This window comes from Cryptomeria japonica, chromosome 4 (genome assembly GCF_030272615.1).
Source record: "Cryptomeria japonica chromosome 4, Sugi_1.0, whole genome shotgun sequence".
Taxonomy (NCBI): domain Eukaryota; kingdom Viridiplantae; phylum Streptophyta; class Pinopsida; order Cupressales; family Cupressaceae; genus Cryptomeria; species Cryptomeria japonica.
In genome coordinates, this window is record NC_081408.1 from 283,380,373 (window position 1) to 283,403,451 (window position 23,079).

At 35.7% G+C, this 23,079-nt stretch overlaps 2 protein-coding genes across 2 annotated transcripts; both read right to left on the minus strand.

Moving 5' to 3' along the window:
• Positions 1-1,955: 1,955 nt before the first annotated feature.
• Positions 1,956-3,220, minus strand: LOC131875092 (disease resistance protein At4g27190-like). The gene is made up of 2 exons (XM_059219107.1): positions 2,981-3,220; positions 1,956-2,717 (listed from the first exon to the last, which is right to left on the minus strand). The coding sequence occupies exons 1-2, from the start codon at positions 3,218-3,220 to the stop codon at positions 1,956-1,958; spliced, it is 1,002 nt and encodes a 333-aa protein (XP_059075090.1).
• Positions 3,221-3,373: 153 nt separating this feature from the next.
• LOC131077692 (probable disease resistance protein At5g43740) lies at positions 3,374-4,663 on the minus strand. Its single transcript, XM_058015226.2, has one exon. The coding sequence runs from the start codon at positions 4,661-4,663 to the stop codon at positions 3,374-3,376; it is 1,290 nt and encodes a 429-aa protein (XP_057871209.2).
• Between the last annotated feature and the right edge of the window lie 18,416 nt (positions 4,664-23,079).

Consider the following 23,079-nt stretch of genomic DNA (forward strand, 5'->3'; position numbering starts at 1 on the left):
CTGATCTTCAGAAACTTGAGATTTAATCAATCTTCCAAGGCCCTCAACCATAATAATAAACAAATAGTGAGAAAGGGATTCTTAGATTGTTAAAGCTAATTTTACCTTTTTTAGTGGGAAGCATACATAGCAAAAATTATATTAACGTAATTGTAAGGGGTCATATTATCAACTAAACATAGCGAACAAGGTCAGCCTAAAAATATAAGGGCTGCATATTTCTAGTTCATGTCATAGTGTGTTTGGAAGGCTCTATGACACTCTTTCTCTAGGTGTTCCAATCAAATCCTTGTTTACTTTATAATGCCCTCTATATTGAGTCAAATATATAGCTAAAAGTATACTATATTCTAGGCTATAAATGACCTTGAGTTTGACTTTCTAGGGCATTGAAGTAGTTACTAGATTTTCATTAGACTCTACCACTGACCGATGCTTGTAGCTACAATCATATCTTGTAGATTAGATGGCATTCATTTATGTTACGAAGATGAAAGATTACCAAAGGTTATCTATACAATGTAGTACAAGACATATTGTAATCCTTTTCTCAAATGTTGAATGATATGCTTGACATTTTTGAAATGAGGCTAGATGCCTAGTGTAATATGATATACACCAAAGTCCTCTTCCCAATCATTCCTTTACAAACCTAGACTTCACCTCTCATTTATGCCTACCACATTTACCCCATCACTATGAGATTCATTTGGATATAGCTTACTAGGTCCATTGTATTGTAGTGGATGAACTAGTCATCTATATGATTAGGTGTGTTACATTGTGAGAAGTAAACAGGAACCCAAGCATCCAAACTGCTACACATGACTGGTCAAGCTCTTATGTTTTATAGGTTCTTGTAAATTATGAGCATTGCACTTTGATATCTGATTGTACATGGTGATATAAAGTAAATAAAATTACATTCGTATATGGTGATATACAGTAAATAAAATTACATTCATATTCATTTTGCTGATTAAAAAAAATAAATCTGTATTTGCGTTGATAGTTTAATTTTATAAAGAAAACCGGCTAGTTTTTACACTTAAGCACTAGATCAATAATAGTTATGAGTATCTTAGGGTGTCCGAGTGATATCTTTGGAGTGTCTGCATAATGCTCAATATTGAGAAAATTACTCGTCCATGCTTGCAATGCAGATGAGAGAAGAAATCAAGTCACGAGGGAATTTACTTGGTGCAATCTTCGTTCGTTAGCTCAAGACACCTCCTCTCGGTGAAACATGTTGGATTATTTAATGCCAACAACCACTGTACTCATTTTGATTTAAACAGATTTCGTTGTCCTCTGTTTTGCAGTCCTATAAAAAATTCATATAGTTTTTGGTTCTGGTAATTTTCGTAAGAAAGGAAAGAGGACTCACTGTTTTTTATAGATAAAGATCTGAAGCCATTATGAAAATCATATGAAAGTGGATTTGTAAAAGGGAAGATTACTCTGTTTTGTTTGTGTATCTACAGTAAAGAACTGAAGCTGTTTGTATCTAGTATCTATAGCAGTCTTTTGTTTCTTATGTTGCTTGTCTGTTCTTCTTTCCTCTTCCTTTCTCTTCAAATAAAATCAATTCTCAACTTCACAACAGCGTTAACCGACGTCAACATTTACCATATTAACAGAATTCTCAAATAGGAGGAAGAGTCTAAGCACGATCACAAGATTACAAGCTCCAGCAAATCTTCGCAGCATAAAGTTGATGCACACGATTTTTTTTATTACATAATTACACAAAAGCAGTATATTACTAAATACAACGTCGTATCATTCTTACAAGCAGTAAATAGCTGTATCTAGAGTAAAGAGCTCAAACTCTGTAGTAAATTTGTTTTAAATATGAATAAATAATTACAGACACGCAATAATTTGCAAACTAAACAGCGTATCAATCATACAAGCAATTATTTCATTCTTCTTATTTAGGGGAAAAATGTGGGTTAAACAAGATAATAATCATGGATTTCCACGATTTCCACGTACTTAGCATGAAGATGGTTCTTCATCTCTTCATCTTCCCAGCTAATTTCATTCCACCATTTGTTATCTCCTCTGATCTGTTCCAGAGACTCGACATTATCAAGTCCCCATGGCAGTACTTTAACCTTAATGCAATGGAATATAGCCAAAGTCTGCAACATGGGGAGAGCCCCCTTTTCAACAGAATTCGACAGACTCTCCAGAGAAGGTAATATCCACAGTTTGAGCTCGCGCAGCCTTGGAAAGCAGCCTTTCCTCCCAAATTCTTCTCCCAATTCCGTGAGCAGAGGACATTCCTCAATCTCTATTTCCTTCAGATTGTATAAACAGCCCAACCCTAATCCGGAAAGAGTTAGCAGTAATTGGGAAGATTTGAGCTTTAAGTAGTTGAGATTTTCTAATTCTGAGAATAAATCAGGGCTCCCCTCAATGTGACAGTCATACAGGTGGAGCCTCTCCAAGTTTTGCATGGCCCGGATGTCAGTGGGTAGATGTTTTTGATGGACTTGGGGCATCCAAAGTAGCCAAAGTTCTTGAATTTCCAATAGATTCCCCACAGTTCTCTCCTCAATTGGGGATTTTAGCGTTAGACGCAGACGTTTGAGACGATGGAGTTTGCATACATCTTGCAAAGAGGCCTTCTTTAATTCTTCACTTGTTTCGAACTCCAATGAAAATGCAAACAACGTCTTCCACATATCAAGCTCTTGCAAACCAGTGAGCTGTGATATGTCGGGTGAAACGAACTCCAAATCATAACAGTGGGCTAACTTTAAAATTTGGAGGCTTTTCATTTTCTTTATCATGGATTGAATAGTGATGAGAGGGGAGAAAGAAAGATCTAAAAACTGCACCCTACTCAGTCTAAATGCCAGATCATGGAGTACCCTAATCTGGGTATTGGAAAGCTGGAGATAGAGCAGATGGTCAAATATTGGATGGAATTTGGCAAGAATTTGATGGGCGTGTTGCTGAGATCAAGTACCTTTAACTCATTCAGCGTCTCCGAAAAGCCTTCCAGAACCTCTTCAATCGTATTCGAGTTCAACAACAGAGTCACCAGGTTGCTGCAAAAAATCTCGTGAGGCAGAAAACTGATGCGATTATGCATTAGTGACATCCTCACCCATTGTACATTTTTAAATGCAGAGGATGGAAACTCTGTTAAACTCTGACCTGCACGGAACAAGCCATTCTGGTCGATCTCAGCGACGTGTACTGCCATATCTCTAAGCAAATCATGGATTTTCAGTTTCCAAATATCAAGGCCGTTTTCCTGTTTAACCTCAATGTCGACCAAACATCGGTCCGCCAAGATCTTGAGAAATTTGTAGCGCCCTTCAAATCTGCTTTTCACTAGGCCCTCTGCCAACCACAATTATATCAATTGATCCGCGTCGATATCCTCGTCTTCTCTATAAGCTGCCAAGTACAGGAAACAAAGCCTGAGCTCATCTGTTTCCAGAGCATCGTAGCTGTGCTTCAGTGGGGCGAATAATTCCCCCAGAATTTCTTCATCAATGCGATAAAACTGGGGATCGATCGACTTTATTTCCTTAAGAATGCATTCCCATTCCGACAAGGCACTGCTGTGAAGCTGTGGCATTGTCCGAGCAAGCATTTTAATGGCCATGGGATTCCCTTTACACTCCTTTGCAACGCCTCTGGCCAACTGCTCTATCTCGCTATCCATATTCTGATCCTCGCCAGCTACGAAGCCTCCTCTGCAGAAAAGCTCCCAACCTTCTTCCTCCGTCATATGCTTCATTGCGATAATTTTGTCAGCTTTCATGCCCTTGCACACCTTTTTATCGCTGGAAGTCAGTACAACTTTTATAGTATCCTCAGAAAGAGAAACTCCCAAATTAGAAACATCTATGCTTCTCCGCACATCGTCCAAAATGAGCAACAGTCGCCTGTCCTTGAAAACCGATTGCAACACCCCTGCGGCGTCCTCAATGCTCAAATTGGATCGCCAAGGCAACTCAATTCTCTCAAAAATACGCCTCTGGAGAGCACAGATATCGGATTCTCTGGACACAGTAACCCAGATCACAAGCTTAAAGAAATTGACTACCTTTTCATTGTTGTAGATTTGTTTGAGCAGCGACGTCTTTCCCAAGCCTGGCATTCCATAGACGCCAACGACACGAACAGAGTCATCTTGCAGCACCAACGTCATCAGCTCCGACAGTTTCTCCTGAACAAATGTTCCAACAAGCTCATTCTCCATGGGCCGCAGCAGGGTCTCCGGAGGCTCTCCAAGGTCTCCATTCTTAGGAAAATCTGAATCTTTCATCTTCAGAAGCTCATCTATCTCCGCTAGAGCATTACGGATCTTTCGACTGGATCTTTTGACAAGGCAACAGTGAGGGCAGCAACAACACAAGCGACGGTTCTTGTTTTCTTCGTACTGGAGAATAACCTCTTCAGCAGATTTGACGATTTGCTCTTGTGTGCTCACCCATTGCCTCACCACTGCCAAAGGCTGTCGACCTTTCCAACTTAACCCACTGTTAATATGATCGACTATTCCCTTCACACGATCTATCTCATGGCGGAGGCGCTCGGCATCGTTTGGTACACTAGTTAGGTGCTTAATCTCTTTCACGATTGCCTGCAAGCGACTGCTTAAAATCTCTTTCATTCTTCCACTAATGGAGTCCATTTGCCCAAAGCAAGCAAATTCTTAATACAAAAGGAAATAAAGAGAACTGATCGAAGCGCTGTTTTATAAGTGCAGATTATAGCCAAGCATGTCCTCCTGTGCCTGTGTGAATATCAACCATGGTTCTTTCTTCCTGAACGTATTTTCAACAGAACCTGACATTCCCTACTTTCTTGCTTTATGGCATCTCTACTATGGACGATTTCCCCTTCTTTTCTTCTGCAGTCCCGCAATATTCGGTGGTTGGCCCACATTTCGGTTTAAATACTCTCTTTTCTAGAATGCGTATAGAGATAATCGAAGCATATTTGCAATATTATTTTTATAATCTCAGTCTTGCATTTATCATCATCATACTTTTTAAGGCTGAATTTCACTAGATGGGTGATTTAAGAATAGCCAAGAAAGAGGTTATTTTATGTCAATGCATTTCTTCGATGTTAATTTGGGTTTCCCTGTTTTGGTAAGGGTCACGAAAAGTAAGTTATTTATTTACTTATCATATTGTTAAACAACAGTTCTATTATTGTAGTTGCATGTATTCAATCAATAAATAAAGTTATTGTTATATAGTTATTAGCCTTGAAAATATAGTTAGCTTAGAAAATGTTTATTGTTTATAAACTAGAAGATTTTAAAGATGGAGAAGGAGAGCAGTAGAGGAGGTGTTGGGGTTTTAGTGGATGGGGAAGGAGAAGGAGATGATGGTGACCCAAATAAGAGTGGATCTACCTTACCCTATGTTTCCTTGGGCAAGGCATGGGTGTCTATGGTCTTCCCTAAGCGAAAGGCTCTTTGGTGGTACTCCTTTGTGGGGTTTGCGTTTTCCTTTCTTCAAGCCCCCCAATGATAGTTTTATCTTGTGGTTAGTTAGATTAGAGATAACTTACCTTCAAATATGACTCTTTCTATAGATTGGGTTTTGTGGTTGTGCTCTAGTGCCCTTTTCTCTTAAGTTATTGAAAGACCTTCATAGGGTTTTCATTCAGTGTGGAAGCGACTGCTCGTGCTTGGTTTGCTAGGGTCTATTTTTGCTTCTAGCCGTTCGGTTGTTTCTTCAAGATTTATTTGGGGGGACCTCATAATCTGATTGACAAGGGGTGTTGGAGGTGTTCTTCAAGATACCTTGTTTGGGGTCATCAAATTGAAGCTCAATTTGATGCTATTCATAAGGTGTATGTTGGTTAGCATGGATCCTAACTTCACTATGTTTGGGTTGTGGGTGTGGCTTCCATTGTGTTTTCTATCAAGGATATGCTTTTCGCTTCTAGAAACTTTGTTTGGTGCTGTTTTCCATGCAAGTTCCTTGATTTTTTATATTTTTCATCAATAGGTATGGATGGTCTATGTTAAAGCTTCTCATTCATGGGAGGTTGTTGTGGTGGTTACCCCTTGTGGGCTTTGTTTCTCTACCTGATGATTGTTGATTGATCGTGGATCTGATGCCTTGTTTCTAATTATTTCTCACCCTATTTTGGTGTCCTCTTTCTACAACTCCCATGTTTTATTTGGGTTCAATTTGGCCTATTTTGGCCATAATTTTTGTTGTGGATATGTTTGTCACCACTTCTACTAGCATGTGGAAAATTCTTCAAAACTGTGTCTCTATTCTCTTATACACCTCTCGCATTGTTTTCTAGTGAAAGATGGTGAGCATTTGGAATCCCCTTCCTAGAAGGGCTTCTAAGGTGAGTTTCTCTCTTTTGGTTTTGTGGGCTCTAGGGTGGACTCTTATCCACCACTGGTGGGATCTAACAATGGGGTTGGTTGAGGTTTTTGGGCTTTTGAGGTCTATGAACTTCTCAAGGGATGATGGTCTTCCTTTCGAGATGGGTTAGGTGTTATTAATTGTGGTTGGGTTGTGGATGCATGTTGAGGGTTGGTTACACTACAAGCATTTACCTACAGAGGGCTCTACTCCCTTCTTACATGATCTTTTAGTTGTGTTAGATCTCTTGTTGGGATGTTGTTTTCTTCTTGGGCTTCTGCTTCTTTCCCAACAGCCCCTCATCCTCCTATGGTCTGGGCACTTATAGCTCCTTGTAGGTTTCTTTCCTGTTTGAGAAAGTCTTGGCTCAAGGTTGTCCTTCAGGTAAAAGGTTGTGGAAAGCCTTTGGAAATCCATTGTTTGTTTTCTAGAGAATTGATCGTTTTAGTTGTAGTGCAAGGGGTGTTTGTAGGATGATGATTTATGATTCTTTCCTAAACCCCTATGTTCCAATTAGGTGATTTTGTTTGGTAGAGAACATTGTTCCCACCGATTTGGTGCTCTAGCCAAAAGCATCTATTCAAGAAGAGGGAAGCCTTTATTAATTTTTGTGTCTTGATGGTCTCACTACTAGTGAGTTCCCCTTTTGTGTGTTGGAATGGTGGTTATGTAATAGTTTGGGCCTATTCGTATTTTATCTAATCAAAACTTAGAAAATGTTGTACTAGTAAATATTTTTTATTAAATAATTAACAGAAACTCATTTTTATTAAATGTAAAAAGAAGGTTTAATTTAAGGTTAAAATTGATAAATATTTACCTTACTTTTGTTAGTGAAAATTTACCTTTGATCAATAAATTTAGTATAGTTTAAAACTAGTCATTTAGAAACATGATAATGACCTTTAAATGTTGTGAGGTATATTGTAGGATGCCAAGATTATAGGTACTACTGGGTGAATAATTATTATTCCACTAGGTCTTTGGTTGTTTGAGAAGAGACATATTATCCTAAGGATATATATTAAATCAGACAATGATGCGTGGATTAAAGAAATTTAGATTATTGTAAATGAGGATAATGATATTACTAAGATTTTTCTACCATGTATTTCAAGCATATAATGCCAACCCTAGATGGCTTGCATGTTCACGATATATATTGTTATTCACTTGATAATTTTTATTATTGTTTATTTTATGATGTTTGGAGATTAGTTGCAATATTATATAATTTATTCATGATGATTTACACATAGAACTTTATTTTAATAATGTGTTGATGATGTTTGAATGATTCTTATTACATATCTCAATTTATAGGATATTAACATAAAATTGTTCAATTAAGCATTTTGATAATATCTATGATGAGATAGTTCTTGTTCAGACTACTGCCTATCAAGTACTTATTGAATTCTATTAAACAACTATTATATTCCAAAAATATATTCATGCAAGTCCTATAATCGTTAAATGCTATATTAAGGTTTCATTCAACTACTAGATAGAATTGATCAAAAATCATGTGCATGATTATGTATGTTTTTAAAGTATGTTGCTTTGAATGTTATTTGTACATGGATATTAATGCATAAAATAAATTATGTAAGTTGATTAAATGGCCACTGAAATGGTGGTCTTTGGAGAACTCTATTGTGAATTTGTTTTTGAATTTTTATAGTTTATATTGTAAAAAATACAAATTCTATAAAGGCATCCTAACTTGAGGGTGGCTTGCAAAGAATCCAACAATTGAGAGGTGATCTTCTTGTTGGCTTAGAAGAAGTTTTTTTTCTTATGCAGGTCCAAAAAGAATGGAATCTTATATGTCCTTAGAGAGATCACATCCTCTTCTTGTTTGAACATATTTTGTTTTTAAATAAAAGTGTATATATGTCTTAAGAAAAATATCCCTTTATAAGATTACAACAATGTATGATTTACTCATCAATAAATATATATGAATGCAATTGTCCAAAGAAGAAAATTATGTATCTATTTAGATACATATGATAAAATAAAAGTGATAGATTTAGATGAATTTATTTGTATAAGAATGTTGACCTAGTTTCCTTGTTTATAGAAATATATGTATACATATATATATTTATGCATAAAACAAAACATAGAGTAAGACAGTGAAAATCTCTATGATCTAGTGCTACATCCCCTTGAATGTTGTTTTAAGTAAAAAATTCATATTATTCTTTATAAATATGTTTGTTAAAAAATAAAAATAAAAGAGACTTACTTGCATTAACGCTAATAATAATATGGAAAAAAGAAAAGAAAAAACTATTAGAACTCTAGTCTATTACTATTTTTTCTTAATATATAGATATCACAAGAGTATTCTACAATGACTATTGGAGAAGAATATTTGGGCTTGCAAAAAGAAAAAAAGCGGGATATAATATCCATTAAAGAGAGGAAACATTAGTTTGAAGAGAGTATATGTTTTCTTCATCTTTGAAGTTTTGATATGCATTCAACCTTTGTGCCTAATTAGAGTAAATAGCCTAAAAATATTTTATAATAGAAATAATACAATGAAATATAGGTATATTCAATTAGGGAATCCAATAAAATAAACTAACATGAATATAAAATAAATAAATAAATGCAGTTGAAAAGTAATGTGATGGGCCTAGTTGTTATATTAACTTGCTTATGTATGGATCCTTATAGTGGGCCTAAACTTTGTCGCCATGGCCTTGTGGAGGACATGACCTCACAAAGAGAGTATATCTTCCTTTATAAGGTGCAACTTATGAATTTGACCACAACCATCACTGCTTTGTTCCCCTACCATAACACATATCTTTTCGTAGCATTATAATACTATAACCTACAATGTCCAAGCTCCTCTAGGTCATTGTTTTCGATTGTACAAAACTACCTTAGCTAGGAATGAGGAGACTTTGGAACACTAGAACCCCCCTTATTTTTCCTATAAAGAAAAGGAAAAAGTAAAAGTTAAAGAAGAGTGAAGTTGTGAATGAAATAGAAATGAAGAGGAGGAGGCATTCATGTTTAGGGAAAATTGCCTTGAATTCAAGTTTGGGCCATCAGTGTATCTCTTTTCACATTCATCAAAAGATTAAAAGACACCCAACTATATTTTAATGGTTGTTTCGATATGAACAATTTTTAAGATGATATTTTGGGATGTGTTATTTTTAAGTGAAACAATTATAGACAATGCATAAGCATTACAACTTATGTGAATTAAGTTTAGAATTAACTTTTCACCTCATTAACTATTTTGTTTTTATATATATTGTTGTTATTTCTGATTATTCCTTGAATTTGTAAATCTAGAACTTCACATTAGGCAAACATTTCACATCACAAGGATATCGTAAAGTGATACTCTAAAGTAACTTGCTTAGATATAAAATTCAAAAATTAAAGTGATAAAAGGATGAATTAAAACTATCATCATTTTTTGTATTGGGGATAGATTTGGAAATGCCAAGGCTGACATATTATCCTCCTAAAATTTTGGCCAAAATGCATCAAATAGTGTTCAACAATTGACATAGTCTCAACAAAATAGGTCAAAATTTTCAAGGTCACTAGATAATAGGTCCTTGATATTGGATATGTAATATATATGAAAATATGATATTCAAGTGGGAAGGGAAAGTGATTTGAAATTTAAAATGGGGTAGGACTCATACAGAAATAAGATAATAAAAGGTAAAAAGCACACTTATAAAAAAGAGCCCATATAAGAGTGTGATGGGATTTAAAATAAGAAAAGACTCATATTCTTGAGTTATATATTAACTCAATGCTATAAAATATCCTATAATGCATAGAGGAGTGGGAAAAACTAAAATGAGTGCTAGGAGAGTATGAAATTGGGATCCATAATTAAAGGAATAAAATTTACAACACTAAACCCTCATCTATTTATATTTGTATTTCATGAATGCACTAACATCCTATGCAGGGAATGTGTGGAACCCTAATAGGTAGCTAAAATGTGAAAGACAAGACCATGCCCCACATTTTAAGGATGCCTCCTTCTCCTTCACAACAATATACTAGGGTTTTTTTGGTTTTTTTTAAATTAGGAGATCACATAAAGTAAAAAATCAATATCTTATTATATGGTCCATAATTCATGGATAGCATAGTTTTCCTAGTGGACAAATACTTTACCATAGTGGAGGCCATATATTCCTAAATCTCATGCATTTCTAAACTATCTTATGAAGTATTAGTGTCAAAATTTAATCCTATGTGCAACAAATTTACTAACCCTCTTGAAGGACCCTTAGGAAAAGTGACACCTAACAACTCAATAATTCATGAAGTTGGTAAAAAAAGGGGAAAAAAACATAGTATATGTAGGAAGAAAATGAAAGACACCATGCTAAGTGGGGGTTTGGTACAATTGAAACAAAGTTATAGTTTGAGACTAGCCATAAGAGATCTTAAATACAAAAAGGAGATCCTACACAAGATGAATGTAGCAAACCAAGGAAGAGGCCATCCTTGACTACCCCTCCACAAAGGGACCTAGTTTAAAGACAAGCCTTAGAGGAAATATTACAAATGAATTTAGAGAAGAAATGAGAACAAAAAAAGGAAAAATAAAACAAACTAGTCTCCCTATAGGTAATTAACATGGAATAAGAAGCATAAGATGGTCTAGAAGATATGTGGGCCCAAGTACCATAGAGACAAATTGATGAAGATAAACTTTAAAGTGGGTTATTTGACAAGAAGGAGATAAAGGATACTATAATGGTTTACCTGGAGCTAACTATAGAGAATAAGTTTTTGACAAAAAAAAAATTAGATATTTGGTGGCTTCTAACAAAACACTTGAGGACTTAGTACATATAGTTGTTTAGATGGATTGATTAAAGATTTAAAAGCATGGAAAGAAAGAGAAGTAAAAGAGGAGGATCAACTCAAAATGCAAGAAATTAGTGAAGTAGCCCAAACAATTTCTCCACTAAATAAAAGACTTATGGCAATAGAAACCAAATAACTCGACCAAACAAAGCTTGGATATGTTGATGAAAGAAAATCTAAAGGCCATAAACGCACTTAGGGAATATATAAGGGAAGCCTCTACAAAAGCTTAAAATCAATTATGTGAGGAAGAAGAATAATATAAGACTACATCTTCCAAAAAATATTCTCAATCTTCAAGGTTGTCAAACACACGCCATCATATTATACACAATATTTGATAGATAATATTAATGTCCTTTTGGCCAAAAAATCATCTATGATCAGTAGCCCCTCCATAGCTCCTTCAAATGTATCTGGTCAAGTCATGAGTGGATTTGAATAGTATTTGACAAGTATACTAGTTTTAGTTAGGAGATATCCTACATTAGAGAGACTAAGAGAAGCTCCTCAAACATGTGGAAATCATAGATAAAATAAAATAGCTGACAAAGGAAATATATCTTAAGTTCCCTCATTGTCAAGGTGACCCATACCATATATTTTTATTATAATGAAGAATCATATAGAAGAGATAATAAACGATACCATAATACAAAAGGATAATTTCAGACAAGGAGTGAATACTAAGCTTACAAAGGCTACAATGGATGAAAAAAGGTGAAAGTCTATCACTAACATCTCTATATTATGGATCCACATCAACACAACGAATAATATTTAAGGAAATGTATGTTGGCATTGAGGTTTTCATTGATGTCAACATGTGGGTGTGCATGACTGAGTTGATGATATCAATAGCAGGGATGATATGTGTCCTCAAGAAGTACTACATGATAGAGAATGTGTAGAGGAAAAACTTGACACCCACAAAACTATGGTGCAAAGATGTGCAATAGACACCCATTAAATAGTGATGGAAAAATGATGATAAGGTCTTAGGGGAAGATCAAATTATCTCTTATGGTGTTGTATTAGAATGGTAGAGTTGTGCGGGATGTATGATTATGCATGGAGGGTGCATGAAGTCAATTATTGAACTTGAAGGTGATTAAAGGACCAAAGCCATAGAGCTATGATAGCATGGAGCAAATAGGTTTCACCAAGAACATAAGTGTTTTTGTAACACCATATAACATGCCATGTTAGTCCCACATGGAGTTATAGGAGCCAAGCATGGAATGTTCTATTAGGACAGACATTTGGATGAAAAAGACAAAGGTATGTAATATGGTTGAGGCATTGAGAAAGATTGTTGAATCAGGAAAATTAAAGTTGCAGTTGTGCATAACATGAAGGATATCATTGTATTGGTTGCATGTGGTTACAAAAAGGATCAGTCGCAAATATCGATAACCCACAGGTTATCGCATTATATGAAACTGCAAAAGGTGACTGAGTTGTCAATAACATGATGGTTATATAAATACAAATGTCAATAACATGATGGATATATGACTGCAATTGCCAATAACGCAATAGGTTATTCATTTTGGTCTTATGATAGATGATATCAATAACAAGAAGGTTATCAAAGTTTAAGAGTGCAGAAGAAGAATCGAATAACATGAATGTTATCAACTAAATCATAGAAAAAATTGCATAACACGATGATTATATTGGTTATCATACCCTTATCGACTATCGCCATCTCCCTAAGGTGTTACCCCACAACATGGTTAGTGTGCCTTGGTTGGTCATGTGGGATAAGAACTTTAAAGAAGACGAAGACTCCAATTATCCCACGTCATTTTAGCTGGAGTGAAAAAGGTCATGTGAGATAAATGTTTTCAAAAAGGATAATGACTCCCATGTCTATCCCTCATCATGGGACTCACAATGGAAAAGGTCACATGAGGTAACTTAATGTATATGTAATGAGGCGACCTCTATTATCCCACATTGATAGGTAACTCAAATGCGAAGAAGCAATGGCTATGCAGGATAAGAAATTGAAGAGTGATCTCTAGAAGTTTCTAACCCCGCATGACTAAATCAGACACAAATTATAATGCAGGATAGTGTGATGTAACAAAGAGTAAGGCGGTCCTTACCCTGTGTGGGTAAGATGTGCTTGCAAACGTTGATGTGGGCTAACAAGAGAGAACAATGTCTCTTGTAAATGCTTATCCCACACAAGCTAAGAGGTTACACAAAGTGTGTTGTGGGAAAACTCAATAGAAATGATGTGATGACTATGTGGGATAAGGAGGAAGCATGCTACCCCACAGAGATGAAAAGGTAGAAGCCAAGGCAAGGCGGGATAAAAAGATGTTGCAAGATGTAAGGAAGATATTATCATGCATGGGTTAAGAGGCCACACCGAGTGTCATGTGGGCTAAAAAGAGATAACAATGTCTCTTGTAGATGATTATCCCACATGAGTCCAACACTTCTTCAAAATGTTGTGCAGGCTAATGAATGTAAATGAAGCCTTTTTGAATTTCTTACCCCATATGGGTAAGATAGATATAGGAATGATGATGTGGGATAATAACGATAGTAACACGATATGCACAATGTTTGCATGGATGATGATTGGATGTTGATTGGATGTTGACCAAGCTTGACCAAATGACCTAGATGATGATTAAGAAGACTTTTGATGACACATTGGCAACTTGATAGATACAAAGGTCCATTTGGATGATACATTTGCAGGTTGACTATAGTTGATCGAAGCCAACTGAGCGATTTGGATGATATATTTGCATGCTAATAAACATAGAGTTTTACAAGGAAGCTAACCTACCTTGATTGATGTTAGTGAACAGATTTTTGCCTTTCTTGAAATTAATAAATTTCACACTTTGTCGCCTTCTTTAAAAGAAAAAGTTCAACTAAACAGTTGGGTAAGTGTAACATATACTACTTCCCTCTGAATTTTTGATAGGTACAACTCCCTCCATTAGTTATTCAGGGAATAATCTAATTAATTTTAATTGGTATGCTTTTAACCTGAAAGCACGTAAGGCTACCTACTTCATTCTTAGATGAGAGGATAATGATTTATACATATTTTAGAGAAAACTTGCTCTTCAAAAATGCTTCAACATGAGAAATGGAAATGATCGAAACAAAGTTCGAATTACCAGTTCAACAGTCCATAAATAAAAATAGATGAGAAAATAAAATCTCTTCTCAAGCACATATCTTTTGAAATCTTACAGGAAGGAGTCCCAAAATAATAATAATGTTCTACATTGGAAAGGTGATAACTGTTGTTTGATTAGATCAATATATGCAAAGATATATTACTACAGAGATTCAAAACTCAAAGGTTTTCCTTCTCCTCAAAACAATGCGATCTTCTCTCTCTCTCTCTCTCTCTATATATATATATATATATCTCATGTAACAAAGACACAACAATACATTTATAAATCCTTTTCAATTTCAGATTTCTAAAGTCTGATGACTTCCTTCAACAAAATAGAACTTCTGAAAACCAGAAAGAAAACTAAGTAAACTCACAAAATTCTAACCAAAATCTAACCCCTACTCTGTCTATCTTAATCTAATTTATAGTATTTAAAATAGAGGAGGTCTCCCTAAAAACTTGACCTCCTCCAAATCAGTTATGGAAACCAACAAAGTATATTTGGGATAGATGTACTGAATTCATTTGCATAATCATGAAAAATACATAAAAAAACATAGCCTTAATCAACGCATTATGCTGCTTTTCCATCATCATTTTCTCCTCCACTTCTCTGGGCATCGTGGGCAGTTGCAAGTTCCTGTATTACAGATTGGTTCAGATTCTTCATAGCATTGAGTTTTGCCTTTGTTGCTTCTTTGTTCAATCTGTACTTTACCATCTTTTTAGTATGCTTCGGTAATCAATCATTACTGACAAATGCCATGGACTCGATCCAAGCGACCTGTGTTATATCCTAAGGGGTGAAATTGCCTTTAGCTTTAATTTTCTCCATGTATAGCCTGAAAGTCTTTATCGCATCCTGCATGTTCAGCCCACAAATCCCCAACTGCCAATCGTGGTCCGAATTAACCACTTTGTTGTCATTAACTAGATTGCATTGGAGGTCCTGAAGTTCATACACAGAAGTCTTGGCATCGAAAATCATAGATTTGAAGGTGAGTACCCACCACATTATGGTCTTCTTCAATATGAAGAGTTGGCATTCATCACTTACCAGCTTGATTGAATGCTCTGTCAGGAATCTGGTGGCTGCATACTCTTCTATCTTACTGAGCATATGCAAGACATTCTCCCATTTATGTTCCTCTTTCTCCCATGGTGAAATCTAGTTCTGAATTTCTACAATTAGGATCTATATCTCATCACATAACTTTTGGGTATTTGTCTCCATCTTTGATTACTCCTTCAATCCATCTCTCCATAGCCTCTGCAATGCTTTTAGCTCATTGAACCTGACCCATTAGCTTTTTATTCTCTAGTGAAGTAGGTTCAAAGTTCTCTGTAGTGCGGGATATGGGAAGTGCTCTGAAGAAACCAGTGCTATCAATGAATTGAGCGAGAATGTTTATATGTCGCTTTAGCTCTCTCTTCTCCCACCCATATTTTTCCAACCTGGTCAACATTTTCTTAGCCGATACCTAGAAGAAATGGTTATCTGAATCCCTACTCATGTTTTTGAGCTCCACCTTGGTGATCTCAAAATCCTCTGCACTGACCTCCTTATCTTTTTCCTTGGGCTTGTATGAGGCAATCTCGGCAACCCACTTTCCAGTTCCTTCATCGTTATCCAATCGAGCAGTTGTTTTGAACCTTTTTGGCTTGGGGCCCTTGTCTATGTACTTAACTACCATGTCTTGAATTGAATGGTCACAGGAATGAAACTCCATTTTTTGTTTACCGAAGTGGTTAACCACTAAGGAGTTGCGCTTGAACTGACTGTTCCCCCGATCACTTTAGAGGGTGGCATCATGGCTACGGTAATTGCATGGGAATCCATGGTGTTAACAATATCACTGTCAAGATCTTCAACTTCAAATATCTGGGCATCAAGAATTTTATCCTTCACCTTTGCATCTTTGGTTTGGTCCCTTCTTTTCTACGCAACTTCGTGACCTGGTATGTCGAGGAGCAAGGAAGTCCAGAGCTAGATTAGGCTTGAGCTTAATGTGAGATGGATTTTTATCCTTACCTGCATGAACAGGCATAGAAGTAAGATTAGAAAAACACTTTGGTGAACACAGAGTGACTTCACTATTTCTCACAGATTTAGACTTGGCGCCTAATTTTGTTGCTCTCTTCCTTCCAACCCATTATGCGGTTCTCTCCAAAACCCTTTTTGTTTTTAGTTGTATATCATCCTCTTCTTCCCCATCCTAGTTGATACAAGACACTTCGGTTTCAACTTGGACTAAGTATGCAAGTTCAAATAGCTCTAGATAATCTTCTTCAAGCCTATTTATGTCAAGCTTTACCTGCAGTGAAATGACTTGCTCCAACACCATTCTCATGTTTGCCCTTTTGAACACCTTGAGTTCATCACTGCAATCTTCCCAGAAGTCCTCTAATTGTGGAATTGGGAGATATGGAATTAGACCAAGACTTCGAGAGAAACCCTTATTGTCAAAGCCTTTTCTTTCATGGTACAGTGAGAAATTAAAGTTTTTGAAGTCCGCTCCAATGCTCAAAGCATCTGACACTGAGCTAGAGGATAAAATCCCCAACTAAATAGGAAAATGATCCTCCCATCTATCCCTGGGCTGAGCCTTCTTAATCATGGCAGCCAGTTGCCTACAAATTTCTGCTAAAACAAAAAATTTGGAGCAAAAATGAGGAAACTTGAAGGGCTCTTCCTCAAAACCACCTACTCTTATGTAGCAAAAGTGAGGGAACTGGATAAAGAAGCTACCAAATTTCTTCACCAATACTTGTGCATCCTCAGATATCCTCTTGGTTTTCATGTTCTTTAATTTATAACACAAATCTCTGAGGAAGGCATTATGTACCCTCCTAAAGTCTTGCAAGGAATTCTCCTTTTGTAACATTGGGTAAAAATCATATACAGAGACCTCTCCCTTAGTGAGTTGCCTAGGTATTCCTACTATCTCCTTAACACATGCCAAACAATATATAAGATATGAGGACATGAAGAAATTCTGCTTAAACTGTTTGGCCATGCTCAGCTGCTCCCTCATGGAATTGGCAATCAGCTCTACCCAATCGAGGTATTGCTTTCCTTCTAATACTAGCTACACATAGCAATAAATCTAGTTGTCAAAACTGTAGGCTTCCACCGAGCCCCTGACTCGGTGCAATAGTAACATGATGTCATGAATGTGAGGAAGCATATGGTTCTCATTGGGATTCTTGGGCAATCTGGAACCACCCCTTTGGGGAACCTTTAACCAATATTTTGTTAGATTATTCTAGTGCCCGGCTCTATCTGCGTTAAACTCAGTGATGGATTGGGCGAGAGAAAAGTTTGAGAATTGGTAATCAGGTAGTTTGAAAATAGAGGAAATTTCTTCACAAGTAATGACAAGGAGGGTTTTGCCATTATCTCTCCTGATGGTTTCGATAATTGGATCATACCTAGAAATACATTGTCTAACTAGTTCTGGACAAGGGATAGCTGATGGGAAGGCTGCCACCTCTATGAGATCACTACTTAGAATTTCCAGACCAAAGGAACCATCAATTCCCTTGAATAGCCTTTCCTTTAAAACTTCAAGGTTTTCCCCCTTTAAGTCTGTATCGCTAATTATGGGCTCTATACATGCAAGACTAAAAACATTCCCAAAAAGGTGCAATGTGGACTTCATAATTCATAAATGACTAGCCTTATTTTCTCAACAAATTCTATTATGAGAGAGGAAAAGAAGGTAAAAATCACTGGAGAGGATAGGAAACAAACTCACCTTCACAGTTGAGAGCAATCTGACAACTACTAGCAAACAAACCTTCTATCCAAGAAAAATGACTCCGCAGCAATGAAGAACAAATTTTCAACGGATTAATCCCTTCATACCTAATAGCAAAAACAATGATACATACTTATAAGTGCATTAATTCCAAATTGTCATTTTAAATGTGATGAGCTTGTGGATTGGACATCGCACGCACGCATTGAATGCATGGCGGCATTTTTGAAGTAACTGCTAGTTCCCGAAATGATTACTTGTCTTGAAAACTTAAACAGGTGATGTCACCCAAGATATGGTTTGACCTTCCTCATATTTGGCAATAAGTGCACCATCATGCCTTTTAACTCATGGGACCCACCTGATTTGAACACGCATGAATAGTCTGAACTGACTTCATTGGAGTTCAAGTAGTTTAAGGTGTACACCGTGCCAAGAAAAATTCTCTTCTGAAAGGATTAGCTATGTCAAGTGTTGTTGACCCTTTGAACTATATTGAACAAGTTGAACACCCTCGAACCGTTTGATTAGGTTCAAAGAGTTCACTGCTTGAAGAGAGATAATATAACACATCACCGAGCATGACCCGTAAAAGAACTGCTGCAAAACACTTTGAGTGAATGTTAGTATGAAAATCTCCTAGACATCTAAGAACCTATGGAACCTAAATGAACCTTATGAACTAGCTTCAAAATGGTTCAATGAGTTCAAGGAGTTTAAACTGGTCATTAAAACTTGGCGCTTCAGATTTAAAGACAATCTACAAACGGATTAAGGATTTGAACCGAGGTATTCCAGGAAAGACAAGGACTTCAAATAGAATTTTATAGGGTGATTTACTCCTGTTATGAAGGATAAATGATGTGGTAACAATGGAGTGATTTGGATGATATATATGAAGACAAGTGGATTCCAAGAGGTTGAAAATGAAATCCGATATGTAGAGTTTGATGCTTACAGAGATAATGGTCAATTTTAATGAGGAGGTTGTCAATCTTTTTAGGGTAGGTTGAGAAAGAGTGAAGAACACATTAATGGCGAATTTATAGAGGATAAGTTATGTGGCTTGAGATGATACACAAAGTGGTGATCAGATCTCATAAGACAGAGATGATTACTAAAGTTAGTAATCTGAGTATAGAGCAGGTGGAGAAGAATCTAATAGAATTAAATGATGATCCAATTTAGTGAGAGTTGTTGAGCTTTTTGAGGCTCAAGGAAATCTACTAGGCTGAAGATTATTAAGTATAGTAATCCAATATTGGAAGCATGATTTGAATACAATTGGTTTCCAAAGAGAAGGAATTTGTTATTAGTTATCTATCTAAAAGGATGTACAAAGAAGCAACATCGCAAGTAAGACATGATCTTTTAGAAGCTAAGAAGATCAGATTTGAAATCTATCGAGGGAAACATTGTATGCAAGATATGATTGAGAGAAGATAGTGTGAGAGGGGGTATGAAAAGTGTGTGTATTGAGCTAGCAAAGATAACTGGATAGATTGAAAAGGCTGAGAATTGGAAGTAGGATTGAGTAATTGCACAGTTGTATACATGGGTAGAAAAATATGTCTGTTGAGTAGAGAGTGAATAATGAAGAGAAGCGGTGTGGACAAATTGTACAGTCGGTAGATAAAATAAAATCTAAGTGTATGCCACAAGTCTAATATGAAAATTGATGAGGAGAAGCAAAATGTATGAGTAGAAGGTCTATAAAATAGAGATACAAAAAAGAGTGAAAAGAAGAGGGCTCAGAAAAGTGTTTTATGCAGGTACACATAACATGATGATAGAGTAGTCAATAACCTCATAGGAAAGATTGCATGTAGAGTAATCACAAGGTGAAGAGGAGATAAGTTGGAGCTGAGAGCTAGTGTAGAGAGAAGAAAGAGAAGAGAATAGAGGTGGAGTGTAGAGATTAGAGATTAGAGATTATAAAGTTAAGGTATATAACACTATGAGAGAAAAACAAGGAGGATTGAGACAAGCAAAACTCGGAGAGCTAGTTGTAGAGAAGAGGAGAGGACAAAAGGAAAAAGATAAAGAGAAAAGAGATGAGATTGAAGTCTATGATCAAATATTAGAAAAGAGTTGGGTCAATCTCAAGAGAAGAATATTTTTGAGTTGCAAAACCTCATTTGTAAAAAGGTCCTCAAACTATATTTAATATTTTTTTATTGTATTTCATATTAGTTGGTTCTTAGATTAGGGGTTGGTGTCCATAAAATTTAGGGGTTGGTGCTCCTTGGGTTGGTTCCCTAGACATTGTAATCAAATTTTCTTATGAGGCTAGATTGCAATAGTAGAGTCCAACAACATTTCTCACCAAGTTTTTTCCCACATTGGGTTTTCCTCATATATCTTGTGTTATGGGTTTACCTCTTATGTGTGTGTGTTGATTAGTTGAATATCTCTGCTCATAGCTTATTGATTTATGTTATTAGAGTTTAAATCATTTTGATAAGTTAAATTTTTTGATTACCATTGATTCACCCCACTCTCAATGGACATTGTCTTCCTTCAATGTAAACAACTTATATCAATTTTTTCTATAATACCCAATAGTAGTGGCCGCATTGAAATCTCAAAGGGTTAACCTAGAGTTGAAGATCATCACCAAATTCATGGACTACAATACACTAACTAGAAGGGAATTTTTAGGTATACATTGTGTATACATCAAAAATTGGCTTGGAGAGAATTAATTAAATACAAGTTATTTAATTAATGGATCCTTAATTCTTCTACTTATAAATAAATTAAATAATTTATTTATATAGGTAATTTTCCAAAATTATTCCCATCATAAATCATTTTCTCCATTTGCCTAATTGAATGACCAAATTTAATTAATTTTTCTTATTTAATTATCCCATCCCACTTAATTTAAATTTTTAAATTAAAATTTGGTCACTTCTCGTAACCTAAAATACCCTCCTAACCCTCTTGTTGATGGGTGTTTTGACACACTCACCCATAGTCAGGTAGTTTATGTGAACACTCACCATCTCTCCTAAAAAGCGATCAATCTTGAAAGACAAATTACTTTAAGGTCTCTAAAGTTGGGTCAAGATGTCGTTGGATCACTCACTAGTTGATGTTATTGTACCTATCAAGGGGCCTACTCGTTGTAAATACTTCAAATTACATTTTTTTTCTATTTTTTAATTTTCACCTTCTGAAAAATAAACAAAAAAAGATATATTAGGGAAACAAGGAAATAGCAATGAAATCGATACAATAACAACTGAATAATCCACATGGTTATAATTTTGTAATTCCAATCTTATCAATATCACTAAATCAACATTTGGATAGTTTGAGCTCCAAAAAATATATAAAGCCAGGAAACTTCACATACCAATGAAAATCAATATCATCAAACTAATAATGCCCCTATCAATTTAATCCTCATATACCATTCACATGCACAATATGATTCATAAAATAAAAAAACTTTCCAAAAGAACTAGTTGTTGATTCAAATAATAGAAGTTACCACATCACAAAGAAAACAACCATATAGAAAACACAAGTAGATCAGGAAATTCACAAGATTCTTATTGTATTAAACATCAAATAGTATCACAAAATTTTCTAAACTCATAAAAATCTGCATAAAAATCTCTAATGGAATCTCTAATTGGACCTCAAATCATCAATTTGGAGACCCTCATAGTGCCCTGAATTCTATAATTTATAGTCTTGTCTTACATCCTAGGAAGGAATCATACCTACATACTAGGATTACAAAAAGGAAGGAGTTACAGTCAACATGTAAGTCGCTACTTGAAAACTCCAGTTAAGTGTTACTAAACTAGCACTAAATGTCCACTTCTAAAATGGTGCTCTAGCAGCGAGTATTTTGAAACATACAAAAATAGTGTCTCAAAAAGAAAATCTGAGATACAGCTCTAGTTGAAAACCAAGTTGAGATGGAGGTGGTGGTGATACAACATGAATTCGTCCTCCAAGACTACCTATTCATCCTTCACTTCTTCTTGTAGTTTCGGTTGATGTTGATAAAGCATTCCAAAGAAGTAGTAGGTCGATTAGCAATATGACTTATATGAAACTTAGATACTTTGAGTATCTCTTTTACACTTTCTACTTTACCAACCATCACATCCATTAAAGTTTCAGCTTCCTGGCACTGGAATATTACATACATATATTGATTCATCTATCCACAGTGAACTCAACAGCCTCTGAAAAGTGAGCCGCAACATATGAATCCCACTAGCTGAGTACACTCTCTTGGTGTAATACTTTGTCCTGCTTGAGACTATGACCATGGCCTCCTAGGATTTTAGTCAAAAACAATTCATATTTATCAGGTGTGTCAAGGAGAAAAATATTTTCCTTGATGACCTTGATGCGATCTTTCTCCATTACCTCCATTTTGAAATCCAAAATATCAATGAATAATTGCAAATTGGCAACTATGTCACCCCCTAATAGATCTTCCCTAGTAATTGCATCCTCCCCCAACTCTCTAGTCTTCTTCAAAATCTTACACTTCTTAGAAAGTTGATGGAGATGCTTCTCCCATTGTTTAGAAAAATATATAAGAGCATTTTCATTAGAATAAGCCTCTTCTAATGTCTCCATTATGTTATGCAAAAATGCTTTTACTTTACGCAACTCGTCCTTTATCCAGGATTTGACTGATGTAGCTATCTTTTTCATTTCATATATAACATTTATATCACTGGGAGGGAGTGACGAAGTGGATGTCAAAGCATCACATGTACTGGAGTCGAAAGGCTTAGCTATCTCTATAATCAATTATTTGTATTGCCTCAATTGTTCCTTAATGTCTTATTTAGTCCTATGTTCCTTTTCCATCCTTGATTGCATGGTATATGTTGAGGAAAGTAAGGTAGCCATTTCTCCCCACTCCGTCTGCTTA